The sequence below is a fragment of the Pristiophorus japonicus genome, chromosome 17 (genome assembly GCF_044704955.1).
Source record: "Pristiophorus japonicus isolate sPriJap1 chromosome 17, sPriJap1.hap1, whole genome shotgun sequence".
Lineage (NCBI taxonomy): Eukaryota > Metazoa > Chordata > Chondrichthyes > Pristiophoridae > Pristiophorus > Pristiophorus japonicus.
Window position 1 is genome coordinate 26,673,132 of NC_091993.1, and position 20,688 is coordinate 26,693,819.

The 20,688-nt window shown below is 48.3% G+C and overlaps 1 protein-coding gene across 2 annotated transcripts in view; it reads right to left on the minus strand.

The window, feature by feature from the left end:
- coro2ba (coronin, actin binding protein, 2Ba) overlaps positions 1–20,688 on the minus strand; it is a 241,822-nt gene that overhangs the window by 44,444 nt on the left and 176,690 nt on the right. For both annotated transcript variants that reach the window (XM_070858511.1, XM_070858512.1), the window contains exons 4-5: positions 7,374–7,523; positions 4,399–4,563 (exon numbers count right to left, since the gene is read on the minus strand). In XM_070858511.1, the coding sequence (XP_070714612.1) occupies positions 4,399–4,563; positions 7,374–7,523 (315 nt within the window). The remainder of the gene's footprint in view (positions 1–4,398; positions 4,564–7,373; positions 7,524–20,688) is intronic.

The following is a 20,688-nucleotide window of genomic DNA, read 5'->3' on the forward strand; positions in this document are numbered from 1 at the left end:
ACGGAGGTGAGATACGCGCTGACGCAGATGCGCAATGATGTCACGCCGCTCCGCTGCTGAGTGACAGCGGTGGAGAATCCGTGCCGCCCCCACTCCCGCTTCTCACCAGCACTTACCACCGCACTTCCGCCCCCGTTATGACCAACTTCCTGGCCGATTAAAAAAAAAACAAAGGTGAATTTCGCGAAAGAGGAGCCGAAACTACGGTAAAAACTCTTCCAAAAATGTACAAACGCCAGCTCTATGGCGGGACTTAATTTCGGCCCCATTCCCTCTGTATCCACTCGATCAAAACCTTTGATAATTCCTCAGCCTTATTGTTTCAAGAGAAAAGAGACCCAGCCTGTTCATCCTTTCCTGATTATGTATACCCTTGCATTTCTGGTATCATTCTTGTAAATCTTCTCTGCACCCTCTCCTGTGCCTCTATACCCTTTTTATAATATGGCAACCAGAACTGTACGCAGTGCTCCAAGTGTGGTCTAACCAAGGTTCGATACAGGTTGAGCACAACTTCCCTACTTTTCAATTCTATAACTTTGAAAGCTGTCTCTAGTTTTTTTTACACTCTTTGGTTCCCTACGGTAACTAAGGAGAGAGGCTGAACTGTCCAATAGAGAGCTGGCATCATCCACCGGGAAATGAGAAGAGTATCATTAATAATCAGTAAATGCAGAATAGGTTGCAAACCCAGCACTGGAGGCAACTGATCAGAACACCCAAAAGCTCAAAATTCAGCCTCCATTCTTGCAAATCATATGTTAATTCACTTGAATTCTTTTTAATGATTGTAGCATGTAATTATACTTATTTCTAGCACCAGGCGTTTGATAAGGTAGACATGGAGAACATGTTTCCACTTGTGTGTGAAACCAAAACTAGGGGCCATAAGTATAAGCTAGTCACTAATAAATCCAATCGTGAATTCAGGAGAAACTTCTTTACTCAGAGTGGTGAGAATGTGGAACTCGCTACCACCAGGGAGTGGTTCAAGCAGATAGTATAGATGCGTTTAAGGGGAAGGGGTAGATAAACACATGAGGGAGAAAGGAATAGAAGGATAGGGTACCATAGAATAGTGGTTATGCAGAGTAATCCAGAGTCCTGGACCAATGATCCGGAGGCATGGATTCAAATCACAGACGGCAGCTGGGGAATATAAATTCAGTTAATTAAATAAATCTGAAATAAAAAGCAAGCATCAGTAATGGTGACCATGTAACTAGCGGATTGTCGTAAGAACCCATCTGGTTCACTAATGTCCTTTAGGGAAGGAAATTTGCCGCCCTTACCCGGTCTGGCCTATATGTGACTCCAAACCCACAGCAACGTGGTTGACTCTTCACTGCCCTCAGTTGTACCAAACCGCTAAGCCTTCACCACACGGACTGCAACGGTTCAAGGCGGCAGCTCACCACCACCTTCTCAAGGGCAATTAGGGATGGGCAATAAATGCCGGCTTTGCCAGCAATGCCCACAGCCCGTGAATGAATAAAGAAAAGATGAAGTGTGGCTGGGAGGAAGTTCGCTTGGGGCATAAATACCAGTAGTACTGGTTTCAGATTTGTTTTTATGCCAATCCATCAATAATGATAGAACCATAGGAGGTGATTTCTACCCAACTTGTTGGGTGGGAATCCCATGGGATCGGGTGCAACCCTGGTTTTACACCCCGCCCAATATTGCTCTCCATTGAAGTCAACGGAGAGGAATATTGGGCAGATGTAAAACTGTCGTTCCACTCAATCCCATGGGATTCCCACCCGACGCGTTAAGTAAAAATTACTCCCTTAGATTCATACAGCACAGAAGGAGGCCATTCGGCCCATCGTGCCTGTGCCAGCTCCTTGGAAGCTGTATGGATCTAGCACGACAGTAACAGTGAATGGGATAATTATTTGGTAATTAGTCCCACTCCCCCTGCTCTTCCCCCATAGCCCTGCACACTTTTCCTTTTCAAGTATTTATCTGATTCTTTGTTACAAATTGCTATTGAATCTGCTTCCATCGCTCATTCAGGGCGGGCGTTCCTGATTAAAATAATAATACAGAATATATGTATATTTTTAGTTTGAATAAAAGTGATTTTGAAACATGACCTCTACAGATGCTGAAGCAATCGGTATTAGGTAGCTTTATAAATATAACAGCACTACAAAGGTTCCACACGAGAAAGCGAGGGCCCACAGTCCTGCAGGTGTTGCTAGGGATATCTCCTTGGCAACGGAGAACGTCTTAACAAGTGAATATCTGTTCATTTTTTTTTGCTGTTTTCTGGCAATGCCATTTTTAGAGGAGATCGTTGACTGGCTTTTCTCCCAGTAGTGTAGTGAGGCCCATGTCAGCAGGCTTCACTGCACCATGAAATCAGGAGATACCCGGTACCAAATAATTATCCCATTCACTGTTACTGTCGTGCTAGATCAATACAGCTTCGGCTCAGTGGGCAGTGCTCTCGCCTCTGAGTCAGAAGGTCATGGGTTCAGGTCCCTCTGAGTCAGAGTTCGTGGGTTAAGGTCCATCTGAGTCAGAGTTCGTGGGTTCAGGTCCCCCAGAATCAGAGGTCGTGGGTTCAGGTCCCTCTGAGTCAGAGGTTGTGGGTTCAGGTCCCCCTGAGTCAGAGGCTGTGGGTTCAGGTCCCTCTGAGTCAAAGGTCGTGGGTTCAGGTCCCTCTGAGTCAGAGGTCGTGGATTCAAATTCCCCCTGAGTCAGAAGGTTTAGGTCCCCCTGAGTTGAGCAATGTTCCCCCTAATTTTTTTTTTTGGGTGTGTAGTCCCTTTAGCGGGCTGCATGGCCCATTGATAGGGGGGAAAATTCATTATCGCTCCGTTTGGGGGCGGTAACATTTAAGAGTTAGGAAACTTAGCACCAGGCGCTAAAGTTTCCCCCCCCCTCTCAAAGGATTCGGTATAGCGTTCCCAGGAGGAAGTGGAGGGCTATATTAAGAGCGGCACTTCCTTCCTGGGGTGCTTGTGGGGCGGCCGCCTCAGCACGTTGCAAACTGGGCCGTGTCCGAGGGGCCCGTCCGTCCCTCCCTTAAAGGGAAGGGCCCACGCTGCAGACTCTGCAAATTAAAAGGGACTTACCTGGACCACCGAGGGAGCGGGGGCGCCACGCGATCAGCCTGGCACGCGAGCAGAGAGATCGCGGCCATGACCCCGCGGAGGAAACGGAGCAGCGGCGCGAAAAGCAAGGTATGTTTGTTTTTTTTTAAACTGACCTCGGCCCCCTCGCCTTTAAGCATCGCCCCCGAAGTGCCCAGTCCCCGATCCGCACTGGGCGATGCTCACGGCGATGATGTCACAATCTCCGGGCACAGGAGATCCGGGCGCAACGCCGTAGCACCGTCGCTAAGCACCTGTCCAATATGGCGGGCGTCGTTGTGAACGCCGCGCCCAGGCGGTAATGCATTTGCGCCCCCATTACTGCCCTCTGGGGGGCACTAGTGGGAGGCGCAAATGCTTTGAATTTTGCCCCCAAAAGTTTTGCGCATTTGAAAAGCCGGCCTCGAGGGTGAGCTGGATCAGCAGAGAGCTGTGGCCACGCAGCTTGGAAGGGACCGTTGGTTTCCAGTCCCTCTGAGTCCGAAGGTTGCGGTTAAGCAGCCCGCCAACACTTCCATGTCTATGAAAATGGACACTCGGTCAAGGCACCGGGGGCTGCTGTATTTCTCCTTCAGGAGACGTGGGGAGAAAATGGGAAACATCAACAGCCCTGGGGGGACGATGCAAGGAAGGAGATCAAGCATTTGACCAGCCAATGGTTCCCACTGGATAGCTACCACTGGTGAACAAGGCTCGCTTCTTGGTTAGGACATACAACAACAACAACAACAACTTGTATTTATATAGCACCTTTAACGTAGTAAAACGTCCCAAGGCGCTTCACAGGCGTGTTATAAGACAAAACAGATAAATTTGACACCGTAGGCACATAAGAAATTACGGCAGGTGACCAGAAGCTTGGTCAAAGAGGGAGGTTTTAAGAAGCGTCTTGAAGGAGGAAAGAGAGGTAGAGAGGCGGGGAGGTTTAGGCAGGGAGTTCCAGAGCTTGGGGCCCAGACAACAGAAGGCACGGCAACCGATGGTTGAGCGATTATAATCAGGGATGCTCAGGAGGGCAGAATTAGAGGAGTGCAGACATCGCCGTGGGGTTATGGGGCTGGAGGAGATTACAGAGATAGGGAGGGGCGAGGCCATGGAGGGATTTGAAAACAAAAGGGATGCTCGAGGGCAGAATTTGCGGATTCTGAGAACACGCAGCGTGTTCCATCATTGACTGGTCACTGTCGTGCATTGTGTCACTGACAATCGAACCCCCTTTGTGTGCTGCTTGTTACTAACGCCTTGTGCGGAGAGAACAAAGCATTGCACTGTGCCGAAACGTTTAATTATTTACTTGCAGCACTCTGCCAGATCGCGGTTCGATAACCCGCAGCTTCTTGTCCTTGCAGGTGGTGGCAAAGAGGCTTCCATCTATGTTAAAGGACATGCAGAGAATGACGTCTGAATGACAGTCTATCATCTTCACAGGCTCTCCGGTGTCTAGGTTCCAGATCAGGATCTAAGAGAACAAAATGGTTACATTAAGATGCACATCATTGCTCTTTTGTCTCTTACACAACCGACTTCAGTGCCTGAGTTTGACCCCGTTGGCAAACATGTCTGAGATTTTCCTATATATATACTCACTTTGTTTACAGACGGAATCTTCCCCAGACATTGATCATATTTTAAAATCAGCCAATGACTCTATCTTTTTGTTCTCTAGCCCTCCCTTGAGTTTTCACTTGCCTTTTGAACTAGTAAGGATTTTACACGGGATATACAGCACAGAAACAGGCCATTCGGCCCAACCAGTCCAAGCCAGCGTTTATGCTCCACTCGAGCCTCCTCCCGTCTTTCCTCATCTAACTCTATCAGCATAACCCTCTATTCCCTTCTCCCTCATATGCTTGTCCAGCCTCCCCTTAAATGCATCGATACTATTCGCTTCAACCACTCCCTGTGGCAGCGAGTTCCACATTCTCACCACTCCCTGGGTAAAGAAGTTCCTTCTGAATTCCCCATTGGATTTCTTGGTGACTATCTGATATTGACGGCCTCTATTTCTCCCCTTTTTCATTTTTTTTTGCTGTTGTGAGATTTGTACTCATTCGGTTCACGGGTATTAGCACTCAAAAAAGGAAGGCTTTCTATTTCAGACCCTCCCGGACCAAGTCTGCCATAGTTAGAGGCAGAGGAAAGCTGTGTCTATTCCGCCTTGACCACGTGACTCAGTACCAATCCCAGAAGAGCACTCCCTGCTGCACTAATGAGACATTTCTCATTTACCACACCAGCCAATCTGTGGCTTTGAGAACATAAGAAATAGGAGCAGGAGTAGGCCCCACGGCCCCTCGAGCCTGCTCCGCCATTCAACAAGATCACGGCTGATCATCGACCTCAACTCCACTTTCCCGCCCAATCTCCATATCCCTTGATTCCCCTAGAGTCCAGAAGTCTATCGATCTCAGCCTTGAATATATTCAGAGACTCAGCCTCCACAGCCCTCTGGCGCAGAGAATTCCAAAGATTCACCACCCTCCGAGTGAAGAAATTCCTCCTCATCTCAGTCTTAAATGGCCGACCCCTTACCCTGAGTCTGTCACCCTGGTTCTAGACTCTCCAGCCCGGGGTAAACATCCTCTTTGCATCTACCCTGTCGACTTGCTGAGCGAGATTGCCAAATAGTGTCAAGTTAGGTCGATCTGCTACAGGCTTTGCCCACTCAAAATGAAAACGGCCAACGCGTGTCGTGTAAGATGCGCATCATTATAAACCAGAGGAGATTATCATTTCATCAGTCCCGCTGGCTTTGTGCTCAGCTCTCGGGTTAACCGCCCAATTCCACAACCCCAGAGAGCCTCGTTCTGGACGTCTCCGTGTCCCGCACCAATTTCACGAGGTGATCAATCATTTGAACGTACACTTTCTACCAGAAAGGCTTGGTCTTGCCAGTGTTTCTATTGCCCGAAGGTGGAATATCTCACTGTCATTGAAAACTCCAGCATTGTACAGTGATGGATGTGTCTTAGGACAGATACAGTACTGGCTAGGTACAAAGTAATACTCTCATTGCTCTGCCCCAACTGTGTGGCTGTCATATTTGACTACATAACACAGAGACTATACTCCATAAATAACCCATTGGCTATAAAACACTCCAAGACACCGAAGATGTGATAAGGCGCTTTATATAAGTATGTGGAAGAAAGACTTGCATTTATATAGCACCTTTCACAACCTCAGGACGTTCTAAAGTGCTTTACAACCAATGAAGTATATTTGAAGTGTAGACACTTATTCAATGTAAAGAACCACATCACCCGCGACCTCCACCACCGAGAAGGACAACAGGCACATGGGAACACCAGCACCTCTGAGTCACACATCATCCTGAAATTGGAAATATATCGGCCGTTCCTTCATCGTCGCTGGGTCACAATCCTGGAACTCCCTCCCTAACAGCACTGTGGGAACACCTTCACCACACGGACTGCAGCGGTTCAAGAAGGCGGCTCGCCACCACCTTCTCAAGGGGCAATTCGTGATGGCCAATAAATGCCGGCCTCGCCAGCGATGCCTATATCCATGAACAAATAAAATAAAACAATTTGTGCCCAGTAACCTCCCACAGACAGCAATCTGATAATGACCACATAATCTATTTTTTAGTGATGTTGACTGAGGGATAAATATTGGCTCAGGACACCGGGGATAACTCTCCTGCTCTTCTTCAAAATAGTGCCGTGGGATCTTTCGCGTCCATCTGAGAGGGCAGACCAGACCTCGGTTTAACGTCTCATCTTAAAGACGGCAGTGCAGCGCTCCGACAGTGCAGCGCTCCCTCAGTATTGACCCTCCGACAGTGCAGCGCTCCCTCAGTACTGCCCCTCCAGCAGTGCGGTGATCCCTCAGTACTGCCCCTCCGACAGTGCGGCGCTCCTTCAGTACTGCCCCTCCGACAGTGCGGCGCTCCCTCAGTACTGCCCCTCCGACAGTGCGGCGCTCCCTCAGTACTGCCCCTCCGACAGTGCGGCACTTCCTCAGTACTGCCCCTCCGACAGTGCGGCACTCCCTCAGTACTGCCCCTCCGACAGTGCGGCGCTCCCTCAGTACTGCCCCTCCGACAGTGCAGCACTCCCTCAGTACTGCCTCTCCGACAGTGCGGCACTCCCTCAGTACTGCCCCTCCGACAGTGCGGCGCTCCCTCTGTACTGCCCCTCCTACAGCGTGGCACTCCCTCAGTAAGGTCTTCCCTTTATGTAGTCAGACCACCAGATGTGCCCCAGAACCTCAAACTGAACCGGCAGAGGGAGAGCAATCTTTTACCTTATAATCATAACCTGCACTAAATATGATATTATTGGTTGTGGGATGCCACTCGATTAGGCCGACTCGCCGACTGTGTCCATACAGCTCGAGAACGGATTCTGTCATATTCCGTTTCAGGCCGCCTTCGGGTATCTCCCATAGTCTCACCTGGGAACGACAACAAAACAACACATTTAAGACATGATGTGATAAGATTTTCATAAAACATGGAACGAGAAAAATCCATTGAGCCAATCAGGCTGAGTCCGTCTGTAATATATTTGCTTCATGGGTTCTCTGCTTGAGAATTCACAGCAACACATTGCTATGAAGAACTAGTTGGTTTATTAACAAAGCTTTAACAATCACACTACACATTACCAGTTCATCCACCTGGCTCACAACTGCATACCTCATCGTGGATGACCTAAACCCAACTGGCTGGGGTTTTATTGAGTCTTGCGAACATCACGTGACTGGCGAAGCCACTCACAGTGCAACAGCTCTACAAACCTGTGAGCATGCTCACGGGTGCATCCATTACCCCACCTAAGAGACCAAGCAGAATTTGTACCGTCCTCAACAGTGAATAACCAAGGCAACTCTGGGAGAACTCTGACAACCTTCTCCTCCACCCCCGAAGGTATTTCAGCAGTAATTCCAAAACCATATAATCTTGCAATGTTTGTTGATCAAGACTGGCCCAATGCATTCCACACACTGCAACATGTAGAAGGGCCTTCCTCCCTCCGATAGCTCATCCTTCCAGAATGCCAACTCTTCCATCTCCCTGCTTATTGCAGCAGCTGGCTGGTTTATAAATGAGTCCTGTATTCTGGCCTCAACGCTCCTTCCTGCAAACCCCATTCCAGCTCTTGATCACCCCTTCCCGTAAAGAAATATTTCCTGGCATCTGTCCGAAACGTGTCCTTTACAGCCCTGCCCTTGGGCCCTCTTTCTCTGCTTTTTCTCTGGCGCATTCCTGTTTTCCAACTCTACGTGATCTCTGCGCTCCTCCAATTCTGGCCTCTTGCGCATCCCCAATTTTCTTCACTCCACCAGTGGCGGCTTCAGATGCATAGGCCCTAAGCTCTGGAACTCCCTCCCTAAACCTCTCCACCTCTCTCTCCTCCTTTAAGATGCTCCTTTAAAACCTACCTCTTTGACCAAGCTTTTGGTCACCTGTCCTAATATCTCCTTATGTGGCTCTGTGTCAAATTTATTTTGATAACGCCTCCTGTGAAGCGCCTTGGGGACGAGTTACGATGTTAAAGGTGCTATACAAATGCAAGATGTTGCGTAACGTGTGAAATTCATTGGGACAGAAGGGAGACGGAGAATGTCGAGCTCCGTGAATCACACTCCGAAATCAGTCAATGGTTAACAAGACTGCAAGAGTTGCCACGTTGCCCTTTCTGCTGTTTTTGTGTGCTCCAGCTGATTCCTATTCAGAACAACCTCAATTCTCCGTGAGAAAAAATTGGCTTGTCTCGGGGAACGGTCGCTCCAGGAGCTCAGCTCCTCACTCGTATTAACTGGTGCCAGACCTGAACCTTGGGGCGCACCGCCTCCAAATCACATGCTTTATAAATAGGCCCTGCAAGCCCCGGCAAGATTATCAGGAATGGACTCTGCTGCTGATCGTGGCTACATAATCCAAAAATATCAATCAAAGGGCTTAGCAGAGAAGGGGAGTGGAGCGATCGGATTTACCGGGACAGTCTGACCATAGCGTGAGATTGTGTATTTGGAAGGATTGACTGCCCTGATGAGGTGAATTTAGCCACATTGGCCTTTTTTGACTTTCATCATTTCCTTGCCGTGTGATTACTGTATTTCCACCTGCCCCTCCGCCTCCACCAGGCAAAGGACTCCCATTTTATTCATTTGTGAATACAAAACTTTTGTAATTTTTATTTGAACTGAACACAAGTTAGTGCCGTGCTCAAAACAGACATTGCCAGAGATTTGGCCTGAGCACAGTGACATTTTCACCTCCCGAGAGATGTACCGTATGGATTCTATTATAGCAGTGAAACGTTAATGTGATTTTGGAGACAGGGCAAATAATTCACTGCTGGGCTGAAATATCCAGCACCAGTTGTTTCCTTATTCATCTGTAGTTCCTCTGTGCACTATTTTAACACATTCATTCCAAATATGAGCCAAAGTATTGACACTTCCAGCAAAAGAGGCATCAGTCAAGACATGGCGATTATGATGTATGCAGTATGCACCCGTGACTATGCTCACAGGTTTGTAGAGCTGTTGCATTGTGAGTGGCTTAGTGATGTTCACAAGACTCAATAAAACCCCAGTCAGTTGTGTCTCAGTCATCCACGATGAGGTATGCAGTTGGATGAACTGGTAATGTGTAGTGCGATTGTTAAACCTTTGTTAATAAACCAACTAGTTTTTAATAGCAATGAGTTGCTATGAATTCTTAAGCAAAGAACCCATGAAGCAAATACATTACAGCGATGAACTCCCCACTCCCCTCCGTAGGACCCTACGGAGAACAAGGCAGTAAGTCTGGCCTATATGTGACTCCAGACCCACAGCAATGTGGTTGAATCTTCAATGCCTTCTGAAATGCCCCAGCGAGCCACCCAGTTGTACACAAGAAGGCGGCTCACCACCAGCTTCTGGAGGGCAATTAGGGATGGGCAATAAATGCTGGCCTTGCCGGCGATGCCCACATCCCGTGAATGAATAAAACAAAGCAAATCACGTCAAATGGGAGGTGCCAGCTCTGCATTGGATGTATTGCTTCAAGTCGCTCACTAAAACCTGCCTCTTTGATCAAGCTTTTGGTCATCAGTCCTAATATCTTCTTATAGAAACATAGAGACATAGAAAATAGGTGTAGGAGTAGGCCATTCGGCCCTTCGAACCTGCACCACCATTCAATATGATCATGGCTGATCATTCACCTCAGTACCCCTTTCCTGCTTTCTCTCCATACCCCTTGATCCCTTTAGCCGTAAGGGCCACATCTAACTCCCTTTTGAATATATCTAACGAACTGGCCTCAACAACTTTCTGTGGTAGAGAATTCCACAGGTTCACAATTCTCTGAGTGAAGAAGTTTTTCCTCATCTCGGTCCTAAATGGATAACCTCTTATCCCTGAGAAAGTGACCCCTGGTTCTGGACTTCCCCAACATCGGGAACATTCTTCCTGCATCTAAAAGATTCTATGAGATCCCCTCTCATTCTTCTAAATTCTAGTGAATACAAGCCTTGTCGATCCAGTCTTTCTTCATATGTCAGTCCTGCCATCCCGGGAATCAGTCTGGTGAACCTTCGCTGCACTCCCTCAATAGCAAGAATGTCCTTCCTCAGATTAGGAGACCAAACTGTACACAATATTCAAGGTGTGGCCTCACCAAGGCCCTGTACAACTGCAGTAAGACCTCCCTGCTCCTATACTCAATTCCTCTCGCTATGAAGGCCAACAGGCGTGAATTGGCTAGGATAGATTGGCGAATGATACTTAGGGGGTTGACTGTGGATGGGCAATGGCAAACATTTAGAGACCGCATGGATGAAGTACAACAATTGTACATTCCTGTCTGGCGTAAAAATAAAAAGGGGAAGGTGGCTCAACCGTGGCTATCTAGGGAAATCAGGGATAGTATTAAAGCCAAGGAAGTGGCATACAAATTGGCCAGAAATAGCAGCGAACCTGGGGACTGGGAGAAATTTAGAACTCAGCAGAGGAGGACAAAGGGTTTGATTAGGACAGGGAAAATGGAGTACGAGAAGAAGCTTGCAGGGAACATTAAGGCGGATTGCAAAAGTTTCTATAGGTATGTAAAGAGAAAAAGGTTGGTGAAGACAAACGTAGGTCCCCTGCAGTCAGAATCAGGGGAAGTCATAACGGGGAACAAAGAAATGGCGGACCAATTGAACAAGTACTTTGGTTCGGTATTCACTAAGGAGGATACAAACAACCTTCCGGATATAAAAGGGGTCAGAGGGTCTAGTAAGGAGGGGGAACTGAGGGAAATCTTTATTAGTCGGGAAATTGTGTTGGGGAAATTGATGGGATTGAAGGCCGATAAATCCCCAGGGCCTGATGGACTGCATCCTAGAGTACTTAAGGAGGTGGCCTTGGAAATAGCGGATGCATTGACAGTCATTTTCCAACATTCCATTGACTCTGGATCAGTTCCTATGGAGTGGAGGGTAGCCAATGTAACCCCACTTTTTAAAAAAGGAGGGAGAGAGAAAACAGGGAATTATAGACCGGTCAGCCTGACCTCAGTAGTGGGTAAAATGATGGAATCAATTATTAAGGATGTCATAGCAGTGCATCTGGAAAATGGTGACATGATAGGTCCAAGTCAGCATGGATTTGTGAAAGGGAAATCATGCTTGACAAATCTTCTGGAATTTTTTGAGGATGTTTCCAGTAAAGTGGACAAAGGAGAACCAGTTGATGTGGTATATTTGGACTTTCAGAAGGCTTGAGACAAGGTCCCACACAAGAGATTAATGTGCAAAGTTAAAGCACATGGGATTGGGGGTAGTGTGCTGACGTGGATTGAGAACTGGTTGTCAGACAGGAAGCAAAGAGTAGGAGTAAACGGGTACTTTTCAGAATGGCAGGCAGTGACTAGTGGAGTGCCGCAAGGTTCTGTGCTGGGGCCCCAGCTGTTTACATTGTACATTAATGATTTAGACGAGGGGATTAAATGCAGTATCTCCAAATTTGCGGATGATACTAAGTTGGGTGGCAGTGTGAGCTGCGAGGAGGATGCTATTAGGCTGCAGAGTGACTTGGATAGGTTAGGTGAGTGGGCAAATGCATGGCAGATGAAGTATAATGTGGATAAATGTGAGGTTATCCACTTTGGTGGTAAAAACAGAGAGACAGACTATTATCTGAATGGTGACAGATTAGGAAAAGGGAAGGTGCAACGAGACCTGGGTGTCATGGTACATCAGTCATTGAAGGTTGGCATGCAGGTACAGCAGGCGGTTAAGAAAGCAAATGGCATGTTGGCCTTCATAGCGAGGGGATTTGAATACAGGGGCAGGGAGGTGTTGCTACAGTTGTACAGGGCCTTGGTGAGGCCACACCTGGAGTATTGTGTACAGTTTTGGTCTCCTAACTTGAGGAAGGACATTCTTGCTATTGAGGGAGTGCAGCGAAGGTTCACCAGACTGATTCCCGGGATGGCGGGACTGACCTATCAAGAAAGATTGGATCAACTGGGCTTGTATTCACTGGAGTTCAGAAGAATGAGAGGGGACCTCATAGAAACGTTTAAAATTCTGACGGGTTTAGACAGGTTAGATGCAGAAAGAATGTTCCCAATGTTGGGGAAGTCCAGAACCAGGGGTCACAGTCTGAGGATAAGGGGTAAGCCATTTAGGACCGAGATGAGGAGAAACTTCTTCACCCAGAGAGTGGTGAACCTGTGGAATTCTCTACCACAGAAAGTAGTTGAGGCCAATTCACTAAATATATTCAAAAGGGAGTTAGATGAAGTCCTTACTACTCGGGGGATCAAGGGTTATGGCGAGAAAGCAGGAAGGGGGTACTGAAGTTTCATGTTCAGCCATGAACTCATTGAATGGCGGTGCAGGCTAGAAGGGCTGAATGGCCTGCTCCTGCACCTATTTTCTATGTTTCTATGTTTCTATTTGCCGCCTTCACCGCCTGCTGTACCTGCATGCCAATTTTCAATGATTGATGTACTATGATATCCAGGTCTCGTTGCAACTCCCCTTTTCCTAATCTGTCACCATTCAGATAATATTCTGACTTCCTGTTTTTGCCACCAAAGTGGATAACCTCACGTTTATCTACATTATGCTGCATCTGCCATGCGTTTGCCCACTCATCTAACCTGTCCAAGTCACCCTGTAGCCTCTTCGCATCCTCCTCACAGCTCACACCATCACCCAGTTTAGTGCCATCTGCAAACTTGGAGACATTACATTCAATTCCTTCGTCTATATCATTAATGTATATTGTAAATATCTGGGGTCCCAGCACTGAACCTTGCGGTACCCCACTAGTCACTGCCTGCCATTCTGAAAAGGACCCGGTTATTCCTACTCTTTGCTTCCTGTCTGCCAACCAGTTCTCTATCCACATCAGTACATTAACCCCAATACCATGTGCCTTAATTTTGCATACCAATCTCTTGTGTGGGACCTTGTCAAAAGCCTTTTAAAAGTCCAAATACACTACATCCACTGGTTCTCCCTTGTCCACTCTACTAGTTACACCCTCAAAAAATTCCAGAAGATTTGTCAAGCATGATTTCCCTTTCATAAATCCATGCTGACTTGGACTGATCCTGTCACTGCTTTCCAAATGCGCTGCTATTATATCTTTAATAATTGATTCCAACATTTTCCCCACTACCGATGTCAGACTAACCGGTCTATAATTCCCTGTTTTCTCTCTCCCTCGGTGTCAAATTTTGTTCGACAGTCGTTCCTGTGACGTGCCTTGGGACATTTTATTACGTCAAAGGCTCTATATAAATGCAAAAGCTGTTGAGAGACAACAATCCTTAAGTGACAGAAATGGGAATATCAAGGGTTTCATGGCACACAGCTCTTTGGGCAGCAAGCAATTCTGCAGCAGCAGCGATCACACGCCAGGCCTCACACATATTGGCCAACTTCCACAGGCCTCAGAGCGGCGCAGAGAAGCATTCTAGCATTTAGGGGGCACTGTATGAGGGACCAATGTCTGACTGCATTTGTCGGAAGGTACGATGAGCAGGAACGTGCGTGTATTCCGAATGGGCCGCGCAGCCCCCCCCACCAAACAAATTAAAGGGAGCATTGCTTGTGAGCATCTTGAATGTTTTAAATCACAGTTATTGCAAGATCTGGCAGCAGGGCCTGGATTTTCGGCTGTTGCCGCCTCTGTTTGTGCCCCGGAGAGGGTGGTAATGGCGGCAGAGAGTATTTCTGGGCGGACTGCCAGCTTCCAGCGCCCCGCTGGGACATTCGGTGCCGGGTTTGCGGGGCGCGGAACAGTACCGCCCAGGAGAGGTGAGCCGGTGTGCAACGCCCCCATTTCGACATTTATTTCGCGCCCGATGCGTAGCGCCCCGCAGCTCGCCCTCGTGGGAGTGCCTGGCAAAGATGGCGGTCCGAGCTGCAGCGGTTGCAGTGAGGGAAGGAATGTCTTTCTGAGGTAAGTGTGATCGTTTTTTAGTTTTGCGCTCTATGTTGATGTGGCCTGAGTAAAGTATTGGGAATGTTTTTGATGTTTCTTTGACGATATTTTCCCCCCAGAGAAGCCTCCCTCGGGGCGCTCCGAGGCCGGCTGTTTAGCTCGGGATTTTCAGTGGCTGAGCCGGCTTAGCACCCTAAACGATGTGTGTAACGCCTCCCTTAGCGCTGCCCTCCACACTCAGGGCCCAGCTGGTGAATTTTGCGGTCGGAGACCGTTTTGAGGCGCAAAATGTACCGCCCTGCCCGGGTTAACGATGCAACAGAGGCACGACCGAATTTCCCACACCAACGTGTTTCGTTTCGGCCTAACTAAGGCTTTTGTATTAAAGTTATCGCTGGAAAGTTTATCCTTAGCATTTAATGAAAGTAGGATCCATTTTAAAATCAGTATGCATACGTGATTAGCAAGAGTGTAGCCCTCCCTGATCGCCTGGAAGCAACGGTCACTATACAAATGCAGGTCTTTCTTTTTTGGGGGGGGCTTTTTTCTCTGTATTTTTTTATCTCTCCCACAAGATTACACGGCTGAGGGAATGGTCGGTGGAAGGGGGAGGGAAGGAATGTTTAGTCACGATACTCTGCCATCAGGGTGTGGGACAGGCTTGATGAACTAACTGCTCTATCCCAGCCAGTCAATTTCATATGTTCGTTTGTAATATCCTTATTGTAAATGGAAGAAGGACTTGCATTTATATAGTGCCTTTCACAGCCACTGGACGCCTCAAAAGCACTTTACAGCTAATGAAACATAGAAACATAGAAATATAGAAAATAGGTGCAGAAGCAGGCCATTCAGCCCTTCTAGCCTGCACCGCCATTCAATGAGTTCATGGCTGAACATGAAACTTCAGTACCCCCTTCCTGCTTTCTCGCCATACCCCTTGATCCCCCGAGTAGTAAGGACTTCATCTAACTCCCTTTTGAATATATTTAGTGAATTGGCCTCAACTACTTTCTGTGGTAGAGAATTCCACAGGTTCACCACTCTCTGGGTGAAGAAGTTTCTCCTCATCTCGGTCCTAAATGGCTTACCCCTTATCCTTAGACTGTGACCCCTGGTTCTGGACTTCCCCAACATTGGGAACATTCTTCCTGCATCTAACCTGTCTAAACCCATCAGAATTTTAAACGTTTCTATGAGGTCCCTTCTCATTCTTCTGAACTCCAGTGAATACAAGCCCAGTTGATCCAGTCTTTCTTGATATGTCAGTCCCACCATCCCGGGAATCAGTCTGGTGAATCTTCGCTGCACTCCCTCAATAGCAAGAATGTCCTTCCTCAAGTTAGGAGACCAAAACTGTACACAATACTCCAGGTGTGGCCTCACCAAGGCCCTGTACAACTGTAGCAACACCTCCCTGCCCCTGTACTCAAATCCCCTCGCTATGAAGGCCAACATGCCATTTGCTTTCTTAACCGCCTGCTGTACCTGCATGCCAACCTTCAATGACTGATGTACCATGACACCCAGGTCTCGTTGCACCTTCCCTTTTCCTAATCTGTCACCATTCAGATAATAGTCTGTCTCTCTGTTTTTACCACCAAAGTGGATAACCTCACATTTATCCACATTATACTTCATCTGCCATTCATTTACCCACTCACCTAACCTATCCAAGTCACTCTGCAGCCTCATAGCATCCTCCTCGCAGCGCACACTGCCGCCCAACTTAGTGTCATCCGCAAATTTGGAGATACTACATTTAATCCCCTCGTCTAAATCATTAATGTACAATATAAACAGCTGGGGCCCCAGCACAGAACCTTGCGGTACCCCACTAGTCACTGCCTGCCATTCTGAAAAGTACCCATTTACTCCTACTCTTTGCTTCCTGTCTGACAACCAGTTCTCAATCCACGTCAGCACACTACCCCCAATCCCATGTGCTTTAACTTTGCACATTAATCTCTTGTGTGGGACCTTGTCGAAAGCCTTCTGAAAGTCCAAATATACCACATCAACTGGTTCTCCTTTGTCCACTTTACTGGAAACATCCTCAAAAAATTCCAGAAGATTTGTCAAGCATGATTTCCCTTTCACAAATCTATGCTGACTTGGACCTATCATGTCACCATTTTCCAAGTATGCTGCTATGACATCCTTAATAATTGATTCCATCATTTTACCCACTACTGAGGTCAGGCTGACCGGTCTATAATTCCCTGTTTTCTCTCTCCCTCCTTTTTTAAAAAGTGGGGTTACATTGGCTACCCTCCACTCCATAGGAACTGATCCAGAGTCAATGGAATGTTGGAAAATGACTGTCAATGCATCCGCATTTTTGGAGTGTAGTCACTGTTGTAATGTAGGAAACGCGGCAGCCAACTTGCGCAAAGCAAGCTCCCACAAACAGTAACGTGATAATGACCAGATCACCTGTTTTTGTTATGTTGATTGAGGGATAAATATTGGCCAGGACACCGGGGTTAACTCCCCTGCTCTTCTTCGAAATAGTGCCGTGGGATCTTTCATGCTCCACCTGAGAGAGCAATCAGGGCCTCGGTTTAACGTCTCATCCGAAAGACGGCACCTCCGACAGTGCGGCACTCCCTCTGCACTGCACTGGAGTGTCAGCCTAGATTTTTGTGCTCAAGTCCCCGAACCCACAACCTTCTGACTCAGAGCTCAGACTCACAGCTGACACTGTGCTCCAGGCACAGACAAAAGATATTTCTCCCCTGCCCCCTCGCCTTCCCCTTCCCCCAATCCCTGTGGCGTTTGAAGTGGTCAGGCGTTTTCGCAAGAGAGTGCCACTGCTCTCCACATCCGTGCCATCAAAATTCTCATTACAAGCCAAATCTCACACGGGCAACTTGTTTTAAAGAGCGGAGGTACTGTAAGACAACAACATTTTTCATCTCATTTTCATGGCTAAACCTGGGGTTGACCAATTTTTAATGACCTGAGGGGCTTTGCGAATTCAAAAGACTTTCCCATGATCTCTTAACAGCTCCCAGCTGCAAAGTGACATTTTCACAGGCAGCATGCGATGTCCTTGAATTGTCTACGAAATCTGAAGAAAGCTGCAACTATGGTGATAAGAAATGCGAAGACCCATTCATGGGAAGGATTTGTTTCAGAATATTCCTTTGTTTTAAACTTAATGTACACAGTGGGCAAACATTGCAGGAAAAGGGTATATAAAATGTCTGGACAATGTGAGGACAGAGCTGTCGTGAAGTGAGTGGCGACCTGGTCAGCTGCCTAGAGAGTCACGGGGTTAACAGCCGATAGCTGACCACGGCTGGAGTTAACTCTTGTGTGAGTGTCCTTGATTTTTTTGATCACTAAAGGAATCAGCACTTTTTAATTGTGAAGAAGTACTTTAACGGGATAGGTTGGTGGTGGCTAATAATTAGAAATGATTGTGCATTTGATGCTATCATAAACTGCTTGTATTTCCTTTGATTATTCTAAGTAAAGATAAGCTCTGGATCGGGGTGGGAAAAGAAACCTCTCGAGTCTGTGTTGCTTTGTCTCACAAGTCCAAACCCTGTCAAGTGCAGAGAAAAGACATAAATCTGACAGGCTAAAACCTGTTTTATTAAGGTAAGTCTTACAGTACAGAGTTACAAGCTATGTTCCCGTAAGCTGCAGGGTCACACGGCCATCTCGAGGTCCCACGCTGGCCAGTCAGCGGCTTTTGAATGGAAATTTGAATGGGCCACGCAGCTTGTTAAAGGGGCCGCCCAGCCTGTTAAAGGGACCGCCCAGCCTGTTAAAGGGGCCGCCCAGCCTGTCGAAGGGGCCGCCCAGCCTAAAAAAAAAATTAGAGGGAGCATTGGTTACAAGTAACTTGTTTGCATATGATTTGCAAAAACAGGTTTTTGTGTTCGAATGCTGAGTGCTGGTTGGGAGCAGTCAGTGGTTTAGGGGAGACGGACAGTGTGTGGTGGAGCTGAATCACATCGGGAGGAAGTCATCCTTAGCCCGGGGAGGCTTCAATGATCTTGTCGTTGCAGCTGTACGCTGTAATTAAACTGTCGAGCGTTGGAGGGGGGGTGGGGGGGCGCTGAGAAACTCCTGCAATCGCAGGTTGCTGCCCTTTCAATGGCCTTCTGGGGGTGGATGGCACAGTTAATTAATACATTCACTGGAGTTTCATGCTGAAACGTTATATTTTCCTTGTACTTCCCCCAGTGCCGACTACCCTCTGGATAATTGCTGGGCAACTTTCCCTCGTTAATCCCCCTCTCCGTCTCCTCCCCTTCCCTCGTTAATCCCCCTCTCCGTCTCCTCCCCTTCCCTCATAAACCCCCCTCTCCGTCTTCTCCCCCCTCATCCTCTCCTGAAGGCCCTAACTCTCTCGCTACGATCCCACAGGCACCTCAAGCAAGCGGCCAGTCTGGTGTGGCGCTCGGCAGTGCAGACTATTTGCCTGTGGAAGGCGTCACAACCAAGCCCAATCGAGCCCGCGCCCTTTGTCCACATATCCAGCACGAGTCACTGAATAGCCATGAGCAAGAGAAACCCTCGTTGACTTGGTGTCGGTGTCAATGGGATACTGTGGATTATTGTAGACTTCCTACATTACAACAGTGACTGCACTAAATCTAGGCTGACACTCCCAGTGCAGTGCTGAGGGAGTGCTGCACTGTCGGAGGTTCCATCTTTAGGATGAGACGTTAAACCGAGGCCCCGTCTGCTCTCTCAGGTGGATCCCATGGCACTATTTCGAAGAAGAGCAGGGGAGTTATCCCCGGTGTCCTGGTCAATATTTATCCCTCAATCAACATCACTAAAACAGATTATCAGGTCATTATCACATTGCTGTTTGTGGGAGCTTGCTGTGCGCAGGTTGGCTACCGCGTTTCCTACATTGCAACACTGACTACACTGTAAATAGCTTTTGGGAGGTCTTGAGGTTGTGAAAGGTGCTATATAAATGCCAGTTCTTTCTTGGGGCATTTGGTGATATGATAGGTCATCCATAACCCCAACCCCAACCCTCATTGGATCTCTCTCACTATCACAGCGTGCCATGTACGCTACAGTCCAACAGTGTAACTTTGGCAACGATTTTACATTGAATTAATGCCGCCAGCACAATTGAAGAGGGTATCGGGAATTTGAGTCTAATGGAAGGAAAATCGTACGGAGCGTTGACCTCTGCGACCTTGTTACCCTCATGTATCACACCGCATGAACTGGTGCTCTACAAGTGCCAATGTGTAAAACTTACCACGTCGGTCATCACATTGTAACAACAACAACTTGCATTTATACAGCGCCTTTAACATAGTAAAACATCCCATTGCGCTTCACAGGAGCGATTGTCAAACTTCATGGAGCGATGGACAGATGGAGCGATAGAAGGAGTGATGGACGGACGGAGCGACGGACGGAGCGATGGAAGGAGTGATGGATAGACGGAGCGATGGAAGGAGTGATGGACGGACGGAGCGACGGACGGACGGAACGATGGACGGACGGAGCGATGGAAGGAGCAATGGACAGACGGAGCGATGGAAGGAGCAATGGACGGATGGAGCGATGGACGGACGGAGTGATGGACGGACGGAGCGATGGAAGGAGCAATGGACAGACGGAGCGATGGAAGGAGCGATGGACGGACGGAGCGATGGACGGACGGAGCGATAGACGGACTGAGCGATGGACGGACGGAGCGATGGACGGACGGAGCGATAGACGGACTGAGCGATGGACGGACGGAGCGATGGACGGAGCAATGGACAGGCGGAGCGATGGAAGGAGCGATGGACGGACGGAGCGATGGAAGGAGCAATGGACGGACGGAGCGATGGACGGACGGAGCGATGGACGGACGGAGCGATGGAAGGAGCAATGGACAGGCGGAGCGATGGAAGGAGCGATGGACGGACGGAGCGATGGACGGACGGAGCGATGGATGGAGCGATGGACGGATGGAGCGGTGGAAGGAGCGATGGACGGACGGAGCGACGGACAGAGTGATGGAAGGAGCGATGGACGGACAGAGCGATGGACGGAGCGATGGAAGGAGTGATGGACAGACGGAGAGATGGAAGGAGCAATGGACAGACGGAGCGATGGATGGACGGAGCGATGGACGGACGGAGCGACGGACGGAGCGATCGAAGGAGCGATGGACGGACGGAGCGATGGAAGGAGCGACGGACGG